This window comes from Mustela putorius, unplaced genomic scaffold, assembly GCF_011764305.1.
Source record: "Mustela putorius furo isolate JIRA1106 unplaced genomic scaffold, ASM1176430v1.1 tig00004053_pilon_pilon_pilon, whole genome shotgun sequence".
NCBI lineage: Eukaryota > Metazoa > Chordata > Mammalia > Carnivora > Mustelidae > Mustela > Mustela putorius.
The window spans coordinates 2,047,661-2,064,787 of record NW_025422186.1 but is presented as its reverse complement, the minus strand read 5'-3'; the positions used below and the strand labels follow the sequence as shown (position 1 = coordinate 2,064,787).

General features: G+C 54.1%; 1 protein-coding gene across 6 annotated transcripts in view; it reads left to right on the top strand.

The window, feature by feature from the left end:
- The window catches only part of STARD8 (StAR related lipid transfer domain containing 8), a 40,872-nt gene extending 24,070 nt beyond the window's left edge, over positions 1 to 16,802 (top strand). For 3 of the 6 annotated variants that reach the window (XM_004777883.3, XM_004777886.3, XM_045072750.1), the window contains exons 2-14: positions 3,386 to 3,457; positions 5,601 to 5,682; positions 6,639 to 6,702; positions 7,858 to 9,272; positions 9,886 to 10,059; positions 11,104 to 11,263; positions 11,708 to 11,906; positions 12,571 to 12,781; positions 13,065 to 13,179; positions 13,439 to 13,663; positions 14,634 to 14,851; positions 14,952 to 15,128; positions 15,280 to 16,802. In XM_004777883.3, coding sequence (XP_004777940.1) covers positions 3,386 to 3,457; positions 5,601 to 5,682; positions 6,639 to 6,702; positions 7,858 to 9,272; positions 9,886 to 10,059; positions 11,104 to 11,263; positions 11,708 to 11,906; positions 12,571 to 12,781; positions 13,065 to 13,179; positions 13,439 to 13,663; positions 14,634 to 14,851; positions 14,952 to 15,128; positions 15,280 to 15,397 — 3,230 coding nt within the window. In that variant the 3' untranslated portion in view covers positions 15,398 to 16,802. The remainder of the gene's footprint in view (positions 1 to 3,385; positions 3,458 to 5,600; positions 5,683 to 6,638; positions 6,703 to 7,857; positions 9,273 to 9,885; positions 10,060 to 11,103; positions 11,264 to 11,707; positions 11,907 to 12,570; positions 12,782 to 13,064; positions 13,180 to 13,438; positions 13,664 to 14,633; positions 14,852 to 14,951; positions 15,129 to 15,279) is intronic. The other 3 variants (XM_045072751.1, XM_013048646.2, XR_006604575.1) reach the window with 2 other exon arrangements.
- The last annotated feature ends 325 nt before the right edge of the window (positions 16,803 to 17,127 follow it).

The window sequence follows — 17,127 nt, the reverse complement described above, 5'->3', positions numbered from 1 at the left end:
ATGAGCAGAGGGAAAAAGAGAAAGCAAGCAAGCAAGAAACAGACTCTCAACCATAAAAACAAACTGGAGGTAGGTTACTGGAGGGGAGGTGGCTGGGGGGATGGCTGTAATCAGTGATGGCGATTAAGGAGGGCACTTGTAATGAGCACTGGGGGATGCATGGAAGTGTTGAATCGTCATATTGTACACTTGAAACTAAAATAACACTGTATGTTAAGTAATGAATTTAAATATAAAAGAAGGGGCGCCTGGGTGGCTCAGTGGGCTAAGCCTTTGCCTTCAGCTTGGGTCATGATCTCAGGGTCCTGGGATTCAGCCCCACATAGGGCTCTCTGCTCAGCGGGGAGCCTGCTTCCCCCTCCCCCTCTTCCTGCCTCTCTGCCTACTTGTGATCTCTCTCTCTCTCTCACTCTCTCTGTCAAATAAATACATAAATAATCTTTGAAAAAAAAAAGAAAAAGAAAAGATGAAGGTTATAGTCTCAACTGTGACACATAAATAACTGTGGGAGTTGGAAAAGCCTCTTGGGCCTCAATATGTCCCATACTATAACTTTTTTAAAGTGCTGATTTGGGGGCATCTGGAGGGCTCAGTCAGTTAAGCATCTGCCTTCGGCTCAGGTCCTGATCCCAGGATCCTGGGATCGAGCTCCATATCGGGCTCCCTGCTTAGTGGGGAGTCCACTTCTCCCTCTCCTCTGCCTGCCGCTCTGCTCTCTCTCTCTAGATCTCTCCAATAAATAAATAAAATCTTTTTAAAAAATGTTGATTTGGAGAATCTCACCACAGAACAATTAAATCAGCCTCTGAGGATGGGGACCCAGGAAACTGGTATTTTTTAAAGCTTCCTAGCTGATTGTGATATGCATCCAAGGGTGAGAATCCTTGAGCTAGGTAATATAGGCCAGTGCTTCTCAGACTTTAATGTGCATGCAGATCAACTCAGGATCTAGTTAAATAAATGTCAATTCTGATTCGGTAGGTCTGGAACTCTGCATTTCTAACCAGGTTCCCAGTGATACTGATGGCTGCCGGTCCAGGGATCACACATAGAATAGCAGGAGGCTTGAGGGCTCTAGGTAGCAGTGAAAGAACTTGGTGCCCTCTTGTGTGACCTTGTTTCCTTCCCAACAACCCTGGCTAGAGCCTAACACAAGAGGAGCAGGTGGCTCGCCACTCTCCTGTGGGCTCTGCCTCCGTGGCTTGGGTAGATTGTGCAGGTATTTGAGATGTACACTTAATTATTGCACTCTTCCACCTCCTTCAGGCTTAGGAAGGAGCCCAGGAGTCACGGACAGGCTAGTGCTTCTCTCCTTCCTTTCGCTCTTTGTTCTGCCGCTAACCACAAAGGACTGAGTGGACTTTGAAGGTGTGTCCTTGCCATGCAGGCCTATCTCTGGAGTTCACAGCCCTGCCTGGGGTGGCCATCCCAAACCCATGGTCCTTTAGGGGTGACTGTTTCCTTCTGTGCCTGCCTTTCTGGAAACTCCTAGCAGATCCCTCCTTCGGGACCTTCTCTTTGTCCTGATGATGGGATAGCAGAGCTGGCTTCTGGCAGGGGCTCTGAGGATGGATAAGGGCCTTCTCCTGGGGCTGTGGTAGGATCAGAAGACAGGGAGATGGTTATGGCAACTGGCTCAACTGTCCTTACAGCAAAACCATGTCCCTGAAATGCTTCCTGGGCTGAGGCAAAGTCCCTTCCAGCAGCTCTTAGCACAGTTCTCCCAGACTGCCTCTTGTCTAGAGACCTGAGTCCTCTCCCAGGCCTGCATTGCCCCCTGCCAGGGGGTCTGGGGGACTGCTGGCTGAGCTCTGTGGAAACAAATGCCTTCCAGGACCTCTCAGAAGTCCTGATGACCCTTAGATCTTTGTCATAGGTTAGAAGGTTGCAGTAACAAAAAACATGTACATGTGCACAGATTCGGTTGCATGCACAGACTGAGGGGCCTGTCCATGTGCATGTACAGGAGTGCCATCCCACATTGATATTCATGGATCATGGACCTGAGCAGACTTGGCTGCAGCTGTGAGCAGAGGGAGATGCTGGGGGTGGCCCTCATTCTGGGAAATGCACAGATGTTCATCTCCACCACACTCCTGTTTGCCCCCAAAGCTGTCAGGGGAGCCAGAGCCTTCTCTCCTCCCCTCCTCAAATCCCCATCAGTGTGTGACCCTTGAGAAGCCTGTTGTTTTTTCTAACCAGCTTCCACCTTTCTGTCATCTTCCCTCCCTTGGCTCCCCACCCGGCATTCTCTCAAGTACTGTTTTGTCTTTTAACTTTCCGGTCCCAGCTTCTAGGGCCTCATCCTGGATTTTCCTGCAGGAAAGCCCTGGAAAGCAAGAGCTATCCCAGTCTCAGAGAAACCTCACAAGTCTCCTTGGAGTCCCCTGGTCGTGGGTGCTAAGGACCAGGGCTTTGCTGATGGTATTCAGCCCACCCAACCTCCTTTAGTCCAGGTGCATGTCTCTGCTGAGGCTAGTAGGGGTGCTGAGCCTTCCCAGCACAGAGGTAGGAAGCTAATCCCACCACTGCCCTCTAAGATTCCCACAGGTCTGCACTGCGTTATCAGGACAATCAGCACTGGATTATATCACATAGGCCTAACCACTGGGGAGAGCTGGAGCAGTCCCAGGAGGCTCCCCGGGGAGGGAGGGCTAGAAATCGATGATGATGTGTGGCCAGGGAGGGTGAGCACCGGGGAGGCTGCCAGATCAGAAGGGTAGGAGCCCTGAGGAGGAGTCAGACTGAGTTTGAACTCTGGCCCCAGCACTGCTACTTTGGTCAATTGTGAAACTATGGAGGAGTCCCTCCCTTCCTGAACCTGTCTAGAGAGCCATAGAATAGAGAGAATACAACCTTCTTCATGGCATGTTGTGTGTGCTAAGTGAGATTCAGTTCTCAAAGTGCTGGGGAATATTACATAGAATAATGGTGGGAAAGAGAAGGCTAATCCTTGAATATTTTGTATCCCTGACTGGAGTAGGATGGCCTCCCCAGGGCCATGGAAGGGGGACAGCTTCCCGAAGAAAGGAAAGGTGAAGACACAGCTGTGGCTTCTTCCCCCAGCAGTACTCCTTGACTCCTTCCTTTCTTGGGGGTTGCTGCTGGTGGGTTCTGTTCTTGGGTAGGTATGGTAGAGTGAGAGGAGCAGTGGGACAGGCAGAGAGTGAGGCTCAAGAAGGGTGTGCCAGGACATACAGAGGGTTGGGTGTGGGAAACTGAAGGTAAATCCTAGCAGCGAATATGCCAGACCTCACCATGTTCTCCTTGCCATTTCTGGATCACAAGAACTCGAGGTGAGGCAGTGTACACCCAGGGTGGCTCCATTCCAGCACCCAGCTAACCCCATTTCTTGGCCTATTTCTGTCCCTCTGTTCCATTTTAGAAGCTGAGGCCAAGAGAGCATGCAAGTGGCTCCGAGCGACAGGATTCCCTCAGTATGCGCAGCTTTTTGAGGGTAAGGCTACTCTGTTGCTCCCCTTTCCCTACCCCCAAATCTTGCCTTATCCCTCTTGTTTTTTGTTTCTAAAATGAGGCCAATCAGATCCTTTCTCCAACCACACAAGAAGCTGTGAACATTGGTCCTGCTCCCATCACGACCCCATCATCTCCAGTGGGTCACTCTGATTGGCTCTCCTAAGCTCTGGTGTCACCTCTATGTTCAAGTACATTGTCTCAACCAGGGGCCCTTGCACTATACTGCTTCTGAGGGTTGAGCCTCTGCATGGCCAGAATTTCTGTTTCCCTTCATTCTTCTGTTTTTCTTTAGAGTTGTTTATATTTGTTGTTCTAACTTTCCCTCTTCTTCCCACACCTCCCACTGTACCCTACCTTCACTCCCACTTTGCCAATAAAACAATCCTTGTCCAGGTCGCTGTGGACTTGCACATGATCAAATTCAGTGATCCCTCCCCAGTCTTAATCTCTTAAGAGCTTTCAGTGCAGTTGGCCACTCACTTCAGCTTCTGGAACACTCGCTTCAGCTTCTGGAACACTCGCTTCTCTTGGCTGCCTCTCTCTAGCTGCCACTGTAAGTCTTCTTATAATAGACTCTGCTTTCTCTAACTGGTGTCTAAATGTTGGGGGTATCCCAGAGCCCAATCTTGGCCTTTTTTCCCTCTACACCTTTCTTTCCCAGGTGATCCTTCTCCAAGTACCACGTATCTTCTGGTGCTTCCCAAATAGTTCTGTTAGACCTCATTCCTGAGTTCCAGATTCATCTAGCCAACCGCCAATTCAGTATCTCATCTGTCTGATAGGCATCTCAAATGGAGCAGGTCTCAATTCCATCTCCTGAGGGCACTACCGTGCACTCAAGCCCCACAGCCAGGAATCACCCCTGAGTCCTCTTTCTCCTTCATCCTCCATTTCTCCTCCAGCTGGTCACTTTCTCCTTCCATGCTATATATCGAATCAGTCCACTTCCTACCACCTCTGCTGCCACCTCCTTTGTAACCCACCATCACTGCTCTCCTGTCTTAGAGCACCAGCCTCCTTCCTGCATCCCCCTTCTCTCGCCTCTCATCAGCCCATGGCAGCCAGAGGGACCCCGGGCCTCACTCTGTCATTTCTCTGCTGCTTTCCTGGCACACTCAGAATGAGGGTAAGCTCACATGCTTTATTCTGGCCAGCAAGACTATGTCACCCAACTTCTGTCTAGTCCCCTTCCATTTGCTCGCTACATCCCAGGCTCCTTCCTACCACTCCTTCACACCTTCCCTTCCTCAGAGCCTTAATGTTAGTCCTGCCTGAAATCCTCTTCCCAGGCTCTTGGCCCAGCCAGCCCCCTCTTACTCCGCAGGACTCGGCTCAGAAGTCACCTCTCTATGAGTGCCCCCGACCCCGCCAGCCTTCCTTGGCCCTATCATCCTGGCTAATGTCTTTTTGTGGCATTTAGAACTGTCTTATCTTGTTCCACACACGGTCTCTCCATGAAGGCAGGGATCATTTTTATCTCATTCACTGTTTGATCCCCAGTACCTGGCACCAAGTAGGTGCTCAGGTAATGTCAGTTAAATGAGAAAGTGGGTTTCTTTTGGCAGTCAGGCAGAGAGGTGTGGGATTTCCTGGATGCGTTGTCCTCCGACCCTACTCCTTCCTCTCTCCCCTCCCCTTCCTACATCCTAGGGAGTGGGCTCTCCTGTTTGGACAAGTAGGAGGAAATGAGGTATTGTTTGGCTGCACACTGCCCTCTCTGTCCTCACTCTCTCCCTGCTCCCACTTCACCTTGGGCCTGGAAAGAGGTTCCCTGTCTGAGTAGCCCAGGATTCAAAGGGGACTGGGGGCGGGGGGGGGGGCGAGCTTGGCTCTTGACGGTCACCCAAGTCCTCGGGCCCGCCATCTCCCAGGGACCTGCTTATTGCTGGGTCCTCTCATCCAGCTCAACCCTCCTTTCCCTCAACCCTGGACTTGCCTCTGATGGTCAACCCCAAGCTCCCTGGGCTTCTCCTTTACTCCAGGCTTGCTCCTTCTGCTTTGCTTTTTGCCTTCCAGCCTCCTCTCTTCCCTGGCCTCCCCTTTTTCTTCCTCAAGGGTTGCTGGCACTGAGTTTCTGACCTACTACTACCGTGACTCATCTTGGCTTCTTTTCCGCCATACAGAAGGTCTGTTTCCTCTGGATATTGGTTCTGTGAAGAAGGACCACGGTTTTCTGGACGAGGACTCTTTGGGGGCCCTGTGCAGGTAGGGGGCGCTGGGGGCCAGGCCTGAGAAGTCAAGGCCCGGCTTGTGGGCTTTCCTGGGAAAGAATCAGTCCCCAGCCCTTTCACCAGAGGAGGAGCCCAGCCTGTAACAAAGCTTCTCTGCAGCAGTCATACTGCTCACTCTGTTTTCTGTGTCCGTGTCCGTGACTCCTCGCCACACAGGCACTCGAGCCAGAGAGCCAAGATCTGGCCTTGATTCATTTTCTCCCTTCAGTTCCATTCCCCAGACATTCCTCTGCTTTGTCCCCCCTCTGCTTACACTGGTTTGGGCTGTGTTTCAGGCCAAACCACAACCTTTTGGATCCAGTTCTGTAGCCTACTAACTGGCCTTCCTGCCATTCCCCTCCTCACCCTGATCCAGACTCTCTCTCTACAGCTCCCAGTTTCAGCTTCCAAGCAGGTGCCCCTCCGCTTGGTGTGTGCAGCTGCCTACAGAGGAAAGTAAAGATTTTTAAACACGAGGCAGCTTTGCAATCGGGCTCTGACCAACCGTATCAGCCTCAGCGCCTCTATCACACCAGCACTGGTCTGTTTACTGACTGTTTTCCTCTCTACCTTGTCACAGCCTCTTGTGGAAGCCTGGGATAGAAGTTCCCAGTTTTTTTTTCTTTTTCTCCTTCCGAATCCCATCCCCCTTTGCGGAAGTTCCTTGTCCCACCCTCTGTATGCCTGCTGTACCTCCCTATATACTGTTCTTAAACTTGCCCCATGTCTGTCGTGGTTTATTTGCATATATGAGCTCCCAGAGGACAGAAGCCATGATCTCCCTAGCACTGTGTCTGGCACTGAAAGCTTCCTGAACACCAGGTCTTTGGAGATGTTCTGATGGCTCAAGCATGTAAAGTAGTGGATGGCATCTTGGGACTGTCTTGGTAGATCATTCCCTGCAGGCTTTGGCTGGGACCCTTGGTTGAGTGCTACTTTCTTTCCTTACAGGAGGCTGATGACCTTGAACAATTGTGCCTCAATGAAACTGGAAGTTCACTTTCAAAGCAAGCAGGTGAGTCATGACAAGGGTAGGGCCTGGGGACTTGTGGCACCATGGGGGAACCCAGGATATATGCAGACCACTTGCAAAAGTAGCTCCAGGGTCCTGGGACTCTGGGGTGTACAGAGCAGTGCCTTGGTCTAGCCTGGGAGTGAAGTATAAGGGACTCTATGATCCTGCTGTGTTTTGGCAAGTGTGGCTTAGAGGTTGGAGTCTGAGAACAAGTACTCTGGCCCATGGCCTCACACACCCGCCTCGGTACCCCTCTCCCCACTGAGTTTACTCATAACCTGATCCAGTGATGGCCCTTCCTCAGGGAAGTCTATCTGCCTCGTCTGCTTTGTGATGGCAAGAAATCCTTGCCTAGGGAGCAGAGACAGAATAATGTGGTAGAAAAATCACAGTCTATATGAGCTGAGGAGTCAAGATCCCCAGCCATGTCCCCATGAGGTCTTATACCCCTGAGCCTCATTTTTCCCCATCTCTGCACTGAACTGGAGGGGAGCATTAATAGCCTCAAGGGGCCTTTCTGACTCTACCAATGTGAGACTGAAGAGACGGAGAAGATCCTCAGTCCACATGTAGCCCTGATGACCTCGTCCTTCTGTAGGGTCCGGCTTCATAGGTTTCTTCTAGGGCTTTCTCCACTAGAGATCTGGAGCCAGGAGGTTCAGCTAAGCTGGACTGGAAAGCAGGAAACCCCTGGAACCTGGTCCCAGCTCTGCCACCAACAGCTCAGTGGCCTTGAGCAAGCCTCTTCCCCTCTCTGGGCCTTGATTTCCCCATATTGCAAAGGAGAGAATTAAAATCCCCTTCCAGTTCTGGCATTACATAGTTCTAATCTAAGACCATAGCCTAGAGGCTTGGGGAGCTGCTGAGGACAAGAGGTCAAGACACCTGGATTCTAACCCTGGCTCTCTCACTGACTCACAGCATGCTACTGTATGACCTTGGGCAAGTGGCTTCTCATTTGTGGGTCAGGGTTTCCCCATCTTATTCTGTTGCTTCCAGAGCCAGCTCCCCACCTAGGACATGTCCTCTGTCAGAAAGCGGGGCCCTTTGCCTCAAAGTCCCCCAAGAGTTTGGAGGCAGAGTGTTGGGGGTACTAACAAGGGCTTGGGGAGTGGACTTCTCTGACTTGACCTGACCCCATGGCTCCGTCCCCAGAATGAAGACTCAGAAGAAGAAGAGCAGTGTACCATCAGCAACCATTGGGCTGTCCAGCAAAAAAGTAAATTCTGGTCCCACGGAGGGTCCTCTGACCTGCTGGCCCCCCCGAGCCCTGGCCTGCCGGGGACCTCCAGCTGTGAGAGTGTCCTCACAGAGCTCAGTGCCACTTCCCTGCCAGCCATCACTGTGGGCCTATCACTGGAGCCAGAGGACCTGCCCTCACCCTGCCATGTCCCCAGCCCAAGTAATCAGCTCCTCCTTAGCCCCACCCAGGGCCAAAAGGGTCCCTGGGACAAAGCCAAGAAGCACCGTTCTCGTAGCTTCCTTAAGCACCTTGAATCTCTCAGGCGGAAGGAAAAGGGTTGTGGTCAGCAAGCAGAGCCTGAGCGTGGCCCAGCCACCTTAGAGAAGACCAGCAAACCCTCCTCTTTCTGCAGTCGCCGCAGTTTCCTCTCTGCTGGATTCTACAAGGCCAAGAACAGGGCGGCCACCTCAGCTGGTGACGGTGGCGCTGCAACCCCGAGGGCCTGGGAGGCCTGGCCTGTGGCAGCATTTCAGCATCCACAGCGGGCGCACCAGGGTGACTGCCTTGTACACGTGCCCAGGGACCACAAACCAGGCACATTCCCTCGCTCCCTGTCCATTGAGAGCCTGTTTCCTGAGGACGGACACCGCCTGGCAGATTGGCAGCCAGGGAGGCCCCGGGGCTGTGAGGGGCGTCGGGGCTCCTGTGGCTCCACAGGCAGCCATGCCAGCATCTATGACAACATGCCCAAGCTGTACCCAGCGGAGCCTGTCCTGGCTGGCGCTGAAGCTGAGGAGGAGGAGGAGGGCAGCAGCAGCTATGCCCACCTAGATGACATTCTCCAGCATGTGTGGGGGCTGCAGCAACGGGTGGAACTCTGGTCTCAGGCCATCTACCCAGACCTGCGGACTAGAGAGAAGGAAGAGGAGGAAGAAGAGGAGGAAGTCATTTCATCCGTAGAGATGGCCATGGTTGAGGTTGGAGGGCAAGCTGAGGCTCTGGCCCAGGTGGAGGCTCCAGCCCACCAAGGGTCCTCGGCCCTGGACCAGGCTGATGTCCAGCCAGTAGTCCCAGCTCAGATTCAGGTTAGGGCTGAGGTTGAGCCCCTGGCACAGGCACAGGCTGAGGCCGATACTGAGGCCCTGGGTCCAGCCCAAGATAATGGTCAGGAGGCGAATTCAGGTGGGGAACCCACCTCAGTCTCCAGCCTGTCTATGGAAGAAGGACACTCCATTCCTGACACCGTGGCCTCCTCCAGTGAACTGGACAGTAGTGGAGCCTCCGTGAATGAGCCCGAGGCCAGAGGCTCACCAGCTGAACTTCGGGCATCAGCACCACGTGAACGACGAGATTCAGGCGTTGGGGCCTCGCTTACTAGACCCTGCAGGTGGGAGTTTTGAGCAGGGGTGGGGACAGAGGACTCTGTCATGTCTCTCTGTCTCTCCCCATCCCCGTCCCTCCTCCTCCTTCTCTTCCTTTCCCTCTCTCCCTCATACAACTCTCCCTCAAGCCAGTATGTTAGTCCTGAGGCCCAGGGGCAGGGTCTGTGTTCCCTCCAGGTTAAGTTCAGGGCCTGCCTCTGCTGTGATTTTGAGCAAATTCTAGCTCCTCTTTGGGCCTTGCTTTCCCCATGTGCCAATCAAAGGTATTAGAGAAGATGGTCTCTCATCTCCAGCTTTGCCACCTTGGGTTCTCAGAGCAGCCCCTTTGCTGCAGTCTTGGAAGCAGAGTAATGGTGCTGCTTATTGGCCCTAGATGGCCCTAGATGGGCCTCAGCTCTGGGCCACCCACCCCGACGGCATCTTGGCCACCAGACAGCCCTGGAAACTGGCGTTCAGTTTTTCACCCGGGGGCCCAGTAGCAGTGCTGACAGTGGTCATATCTCCCCGCATTTGCTTTCTTTGGGGGAGAATAAAGGGACCAGAAGAGTGCAAACTTTCCTAAGATTTATCTGCACCTGTTCCCTTGGCCTTCTTGGCCCACCTCCTATCTTTTATCAGGAAGCTCCGCTGGCACAGCTTCCAGAACTCCCACCGGCCCAGCCTCAACTCAGAGTCCTTGGAGATCAACCGCCAATTCGCCGGCCAGATCCACCTCCTGCACAAGGGCTCACTGCTGCGGCTCACTGCCTTCATGGAGAAGTACACTGTGCCCCACAAGCCAGGATGGGTCTGGTGAGCACTCCTGGGCCACAGAGGGTTGGTGGGGAGCTTCTTGCCCAGGTCCCAACTCCCTCCCTGTTCCCAATCCAGGACCCTGGGAGGGTCAGCCCCCAGAAGGTGGGTACAAGTAGGAGGGGCCCAGAAGCCAGTAATGGTAGGTTGTGCCAGGCAGCTGGAGAGGCTGAGGCCCAAGAGGCCAGCATGGCTTGCACATGTGTCTGTGTGTGTGTATGGGGGGGGGTGCTCCTGGGATGTGTGTGCATGTGTGTGCTGTGTGCAAGGAGGAGTGGGGGTAGGGGACCCTAGGTCCTCAAGCCACACCTCCTCCATCCTAGCCTCCAGGCTGCCACCAGTGAGATTGTCCTGAAAGGCAGCTTTAGTTGCTGCTCTCCTGATAAACACCCTTCGTGCCCCCGTCTCCCTCTTCCCTCCCCCACAACCACTGCTGGAACCAAAGAAGGTCCAGCTTCCTTCCTATCATGACCCTTTCATGTTCTGGCCCTGCCCCAGCTGTTGGGTTCCTTAGCCTGCTGCCCTCAGGCAATGCCACCAGGTAGGCCACTGGGGTCATTGCTCTTCCCTCAATATGCCATACTCTTTTCTTCCCCTGCTTCTTTGCCTTTGTCCATACTCTTTTCTCTGCCTGGAATACCTTTTCCCCATTTCTTCTCTGGGACAACACCTACCTGTCCCTCAAGAGCCTGCTGAATGCCCACACCCTCCCTGAAGGCTTCTCTGATCCACTAGGTACGGTTCCCCTTCCTCGTAGGTCTTCCCCTAAGTTCTTGCTTGTTCCACCCCCGACCACATATAGTGTCCCTGCCTGTCGATGCAGTTATCCCCTCAAGCAGCCCGAGAGCTCCCTGTGTTCCTCTGGGACTCTCTAGGGCCGGGCCCTGAACAGGTGCTCAGGGAGTGTTGGCCCTGGGGACACGGTGTGTTTCTTACCCCACCCCACCCATCCCTGCCCGAGACCCCTGAGACTGCACAGTCTCCAGGCTACATCTGGACTGGGCCCATGGCTCTCAGTGGACCTCTTGTTACTGCCCCAAACAGGTCAGTGCCCAAGTTCATGAAAAGGAACAAGAGCCCAGACTACCGGGGCCAGCACGTGTTTGGGGTGCCGCCCCTTGTACATGTGCAGCGCACAGGCCAGCCACTGCCGCAGAGCATCCAGCAAGCCATGCGCTACTTGCGCAGCCAGTGCCTGGACCAGGTGAGCCCTACTGGGGGACCTGCAGGGAGACAGCCCTGGGGAAGAAATCCAAGGCCAAGGAACTGGGTGGGGGGACCACTGGGGACTTTCTAGCCCACGAGAAACCTTTCTGGACTTTCCTGAGCTGAAGCTCCCCTCTGCCCAGCTCTCTGACCACTTCTTTCTGGCCCAGGCACTGTAGGCGCCATCTGTGGAAACCTGCCTTAGCCTAGGTCCTTTTCCTGCTCATTCCTGCTACAGCTATCTTTCTCTTTGACCTTGAGGCTGTAACAACCCTTCTCTTTGGTGTTGCCATTTTCCAGGCAGGAAGCCTGGCAAGCTTGGAAGTCTCTGGGGTGGACTACACTCCTGACACCCAGCCTGGGCCTGGCCTCATCATAATCTTCCTCCCCACCCCACCCCTGCCCTGCATGTCTCCTTCCCTTCCTTTCCTGCATGGGCCAGGTGGGCATATTCCGCAAGTCGGGGGTGAAGTCCAGGATCCAGAACCTGCGCCAAATGAATGAGATGTCCCCAGACAATGTTTGCTACGAGGGCCAGTCAGCTTATGATGTGGCTGACTTGCTGAAGCAATATTTCCGGGACCTACCAGAGCCTATCTTCACCAGCAAGCTCACCACCACTTTCCTGCAGATCTACCAGCGTGAGTCACCTGCAATTGCCGCCAGATGCCTGCCCCGTTCTCAAGCTCCCAGAATCCTGGGGCTTGTGAGAGATAAACCCCATGTGGGCAAATCTAGCCATACATAGGAATGAGCTCGTTGGATGATCTGCTATCTGGAGTTGGAAAGGCCCTCCCACCCTTGAAGGGAGACCACATTCTTAAAAAAAAAAAAAAAAAAAGGACTTAATTTATTTATTTGACAGAGAGAGAGAGAGAGAGAGATGGTCAGAGAGGGAACATAAGCAGTGAGAGCTGGAGAGGAAGAAGGAGCCTGTCTGCTGAGCAGGGAGCCCGATGCAGGGCTTGATCTCAGGACCCCCGGATCATGACCTGAGCCAAAGGCAGACGCTTAATGAATGAGCCCCCCCAGGCACCCCGGGAGACCACATTCTATTCCCCAAACCCATTATACAGAAAGATGGTCTAAAGCCCTGAGGAAAGACAGGGGCTTCCCTAAATGTACATTGTCCGTTAGAATGGGGTTTGGTCTAGGACCCAGAGACCTCCCAGAGCCCATCTTTACCTTTTCTTCTCACTGACTTCCTTTGGGACTGCTGCGCCCTCTGCATTCCTAGAAGTAGGAAATTTGTTGCCAGAAGCTTTAGGGGTGTAAGAAAGCCCTTCTGCCATTCCTTTCTCACAGTCCTCCCCAAAGATCAGTGGTTGGCAGCAGCGCAGGCTGCCACCTTGCTGCTCCCTGATGAGAACCGAGAGGTCCTACAGACCCTGCTCTATTTCCTAAGTGACATTGCCTCTGCTGAGGAAAACCAGATGACAGCCGGCAACCTAGCCGTGTGCCTGGCACCCTCCATCTTCCATCTCAACGCCTGCAAGAAGGATAACCCCTCACCCAGGTGAAAAAGGGCAGAATGTAGTAGGGCGCGGTGTGATGTGGGAGCTGGAGGGTTTGGCTCCCTTTGGATGGCAGGCCCTCTAGGGCTGGCCCTGCAGTTCCCAGGCATCACCACAAGGGGTCAGCCTGACTCTTCAGGGGCCTGGGACTGCATGGATGTTTTCAAAGCAGGTCCTTCTAAAGGGTTGCAGTTATTTTGTGTTGATTGGTTTGGGGGGGGGGGGCTTGAAGCCAGCCATATTGTCTTGAGCCAATGCACCATCCTCTCCTCCCCTGCCCTCCAGGATCAGGAGCAAACGCAGCCTGGTTGGCCGGCCAGGCCCTAGGGACCTGAGTGAGAACATGGCTGCCACCCAGGGCCTATCACACATGATCAGTGACTGCAAGAAACTTTTCCAAGTGAGTAACCCTAGGCCCAGATCAGGGGAACCACCAGAACAGAGCTTCACACCCCCGGTCAGGGGCAGGGCCCAGCTTGACACGTACCCCCTCAACTTCCCACTCCTGTCCTATCAGGTTTTTTATCTACCTCACTCCTACAGCCAGACCTCTCTAGTGGCCCTGAACATGGACCTGAGAGATCCCATGGGTTCTGGGATGGATGGGCCCCGAACCTTCTGTTGCTGCCCATGGCCCCAGTGTGTGTGTGCTCTCCCAGGTCCCCCAGGACATGGTGCTGCAACTGTGTGGCTCCTACAGCGCAGCTGAGCTCAGTCCTCCTGGGCCAGCCCTGGCCGAGCTGCGGCGGACCCAAGCTGCAGGTGTGAGCATGAGCCTCTACATGGAGGAGAGCATCCAGGAGCTGCTCCGCGATGCTGCCGAGCGCTTCAAGGGCTGGATGAGTATGCCAGGGCCCCAGCATACGGAGCTGGCTTGCAGGAAGGTAAGGAACACAATGCCCGTGGCTGCCACGGAGCGGGTAGCGTGGGCAGTGCACACAGGGAGGTGAAGAGGCCCCAGGGAGGGAGCCACCCTGCCAGTCTCAGCATGCCTTGGCTTGACCTTGGAAGATGTCAGCTGGAAGAGTCGAGGACCTTAAGGAACCAGGACCCTGATGAGACCAGGGGCTCTCTGTTGGGCATCATGGGCCAGAATTCCTGTACCAAAGCCCCACTGCAGACATTTCACTCTTTGCAGAGCCTCGCTTCTCGTATCTTTCTGCACTATGGCCGTGCTGAGCCCCTCACACTTGCACCTTTGTGCTTCCGCCCCTGCCGTCTTGCTACTTGGGCTGACCTGGCCTGAGCATTACCAAGCCACAGGAAGCCTTGATTTGATATGCCTTCTCCTTCATTCAGAGCCTCCTGTCATGTCCCAAACTGGAGATGACTTCTCTGTCGTTCTCTTGGCACTAGCCATCTTCTTTCTTGAATTGCAATGACAAGTAAGACTGCAAGCCCAAGGTTTGCTCTGTTTGCGCCAGTCATAGTGAAACTTTCCTTATGGGATGGGGACGAGAAGCTCTGATTGCTATGCCCTTGGCCTCCTGCCTGGGCTCAATGGTGAGTTCCTTCAGGACGATCACCATCTTCTCTTCCTGTTCACCTCCAGGAATTCTAAGCCCCGTGTCCCTTTCATGGTAGAGCCTAGTAGGCCCCAGAGGATGTGCGTCTCAACATCTCTCTGTGCTTTTGACTAGGTGGAGAAGCAGACATCCAGAAAGGACTGAGAGGACAGGGCACAAAGGGACTACCTGTCTGGATGTGGCTAGGGCTAGCAGAGTGCCCCTGCAAGACTTCCATTTTCAGGAGATAAAATGAGGACAGCCTGGTTGGAATCGGGGGATGTGGGTGCAGAGTGGGTGTTCTCCGGCTCTGACGGCTGTCCCCCATCCCCACTCCCATGGCTCACAGGCACCAGACGGGCACCCCCTGCGTGTGTGGAAGGTGTCCACTGAGGTGGCAGCCCCTCCGGCCGTGGTGCTACACCGTGTTCTGCGGGAGAGGGCCCTCTGGGACGAGGACCTGCTGCGAGCCCAGGTGTTGGAGGCCTTGATGCCCGGCGTAGAGCTGTACCACTATGTTACCGACAGCATGGCGCCCCATCCCTGCCGTGACTTTGTGGTGCTCCGGTGAGGGGTTCTGGCTGGCAGCCTGCTACGCATGGGGGACTAGGGAGGTGGACCGGGAATGGATGCCAGGAACCTGACTGTGCATGTCCCTTTCCTGCAGGATGTGGCGCTCCGACCTGCCCCGTGGTGGCTGCCTGCTAGTCTCCCAGTCCCTGGATCCTGAGCAACCGGTGCCAGAGTCAGGGGTGCGGGCTATGATGCTCACTTCCCAGTACCTCATGGAGCCTTGTGGCCTGGGTCGCTCCCGGCTCACTCACATCTGCCGTGCTGATCTCAGGTACTGGATCACCTGCAGCCCTGGCACTCTCCCCACCTCTGTCCCATGCCGTCTGTCCCAGGGGGCTGAGGGCAAGTCCTTTCTTCCTTCCTCCGGGCAAGGGCTCCAGGCCATAACCATGGCTCATTCTGGCCTGCTTCTACCTCCACAGGGGCCGTTCTCCTGACTGGTACAACAAAGTCTTTGGGCACCTGTGTGCCATGGAAGTGGCAAAGATCCGGGACTCCTTCCCCACCCTACAGGCAGCTGGCCCTGAGACAAAGTTATGAGCCTCACCCCATACCAGGCCCCTTGGCACCAAGGGAGAAAGAAAGCGGGTAAGGGGAGGAGAGCAGCCCTCATGTGTTGCTTCCAGGGGCAGAGCCCGGCCCTTGCTGATCTGGCAGCCTCCTGTCCCCTTGGCTGCCTGAAGCTCTTCCACATGTATAAGGGAGGGGAAGAGAATTTCAAGTGTTCTGACTCTACTCCACCTGCACCCAAGAGCCCGTGTTCTGTCCTCCTAAGAGGGAGGAGTTATTTTCCAAAGAAGACGACTGCTGCGACACTACTGGCCCACAACAAGGCACCATCCATCTGAAACCTTGCCAGCTCCCCCACCTGCAGGGGGAAGGAGATAGACAGCAGGGTGTGCGTCCAGGCCTCTGCCGCTCAGGGAGGCCAAGCCATCCTTTTGGGTGCTCAGTTCCCTTTGAGGTTGGCAGGAGGCTCTGATCCTGCCTTTGGGTCTAATATTTGGCTCTGAACTGACTTTTTCAGAGAAAGGGAATTAGAGAAGGTGAGCACAGGGCAGCCCAACCACAGTGAACTGTTTGATTTGTGTCAATACGATACTGATTTTTACGAGACTGATTTAAAGAGTGGCACTAGCAGTAGGCAGCAGGATGGTTTGGGGCAGCCTGGGATATGGGAATGGGGGTGAAAGGGGGCTCCCTTTCTCAGGTCTCAGGATACCAGTGAACCAGTCTCCCTGGCTTGGGCCCCCTACTTTATCTGCCACTCGCCAGTGTCCTGTGCGGCCTTTGGTCACATACTCTTATGTTTAGAGAGCAAATGGGCTCAATCCCACTACATAGGCCCAGCAAAAGCAGACAGTAGTGAAGAGACACATATCTGTGTCCATGTCCCTTCTCCTGCTCCTCCTGCCTGTGGTAACAGGCTGACACAAGAGCCCCATCATCAAGCAGAGACCTGGCGCCTGCTTCAGGCAGCTGGTCCTCCAGATGGAAGGGCCGAGTGTCACCTCAGCCAGCTGCGGCTTGATCTAAACCTGATCCATCCCCACCCGGCAGCCATCTTGGCTTATGTGGAATTCCAAATGACATTCAAATGCCAACAGGTGCTTCATTTTTCTTTCAGCTCAGTAAACTGGAGTGGGATGGGTGCCAGCCAATGCTGTAATTTTTGAGCCTATTTTATTTGTACCTATAAATACTGTACAGCCAGAATATATATATATATATATATATGTATTTGTGTGTATATATATATATAGATAGATACATATATATGCATATCTGTATATGCACACGTATTCTATTGTGAGTATATTATAATCCGTGGGTGCGAGCAGGGGTCAGGAAAGCCTGAGGGGGACAGGGCATTTAAGATGACGGGGGCTGAAGGCAGGAACCATGTGACCCCTCAGCAGAACAATAAAGCAATACTAGAGATGGACTTTGGTTGTGTGGCTGTCTTCCCTGAGATGATGGGTTAGGGACCAAGGGCAGGTTACAACTGTGGCCTTTGTGTTAGTGTCAGACATTGTGAACATTACCGGTGTAGGATTTGGGGGTAGGCCACAGTAGGATTGGGGAGGGCCTCAGTTCTTCTCTTTGGGAGGTGATTTGGGGGTGGGGAATGTGGGACTCCCAGAAGCCAGGGTGTGGGCAGAAGCCACAGATTTCTATCCTATCCCTTGATCTGGCCAGGGTCTCCAGTCTGTGTGGCACACAATCATGACCGCAGGCATCCTAACAGTAGCCCTAGGGAGAAATGCCCC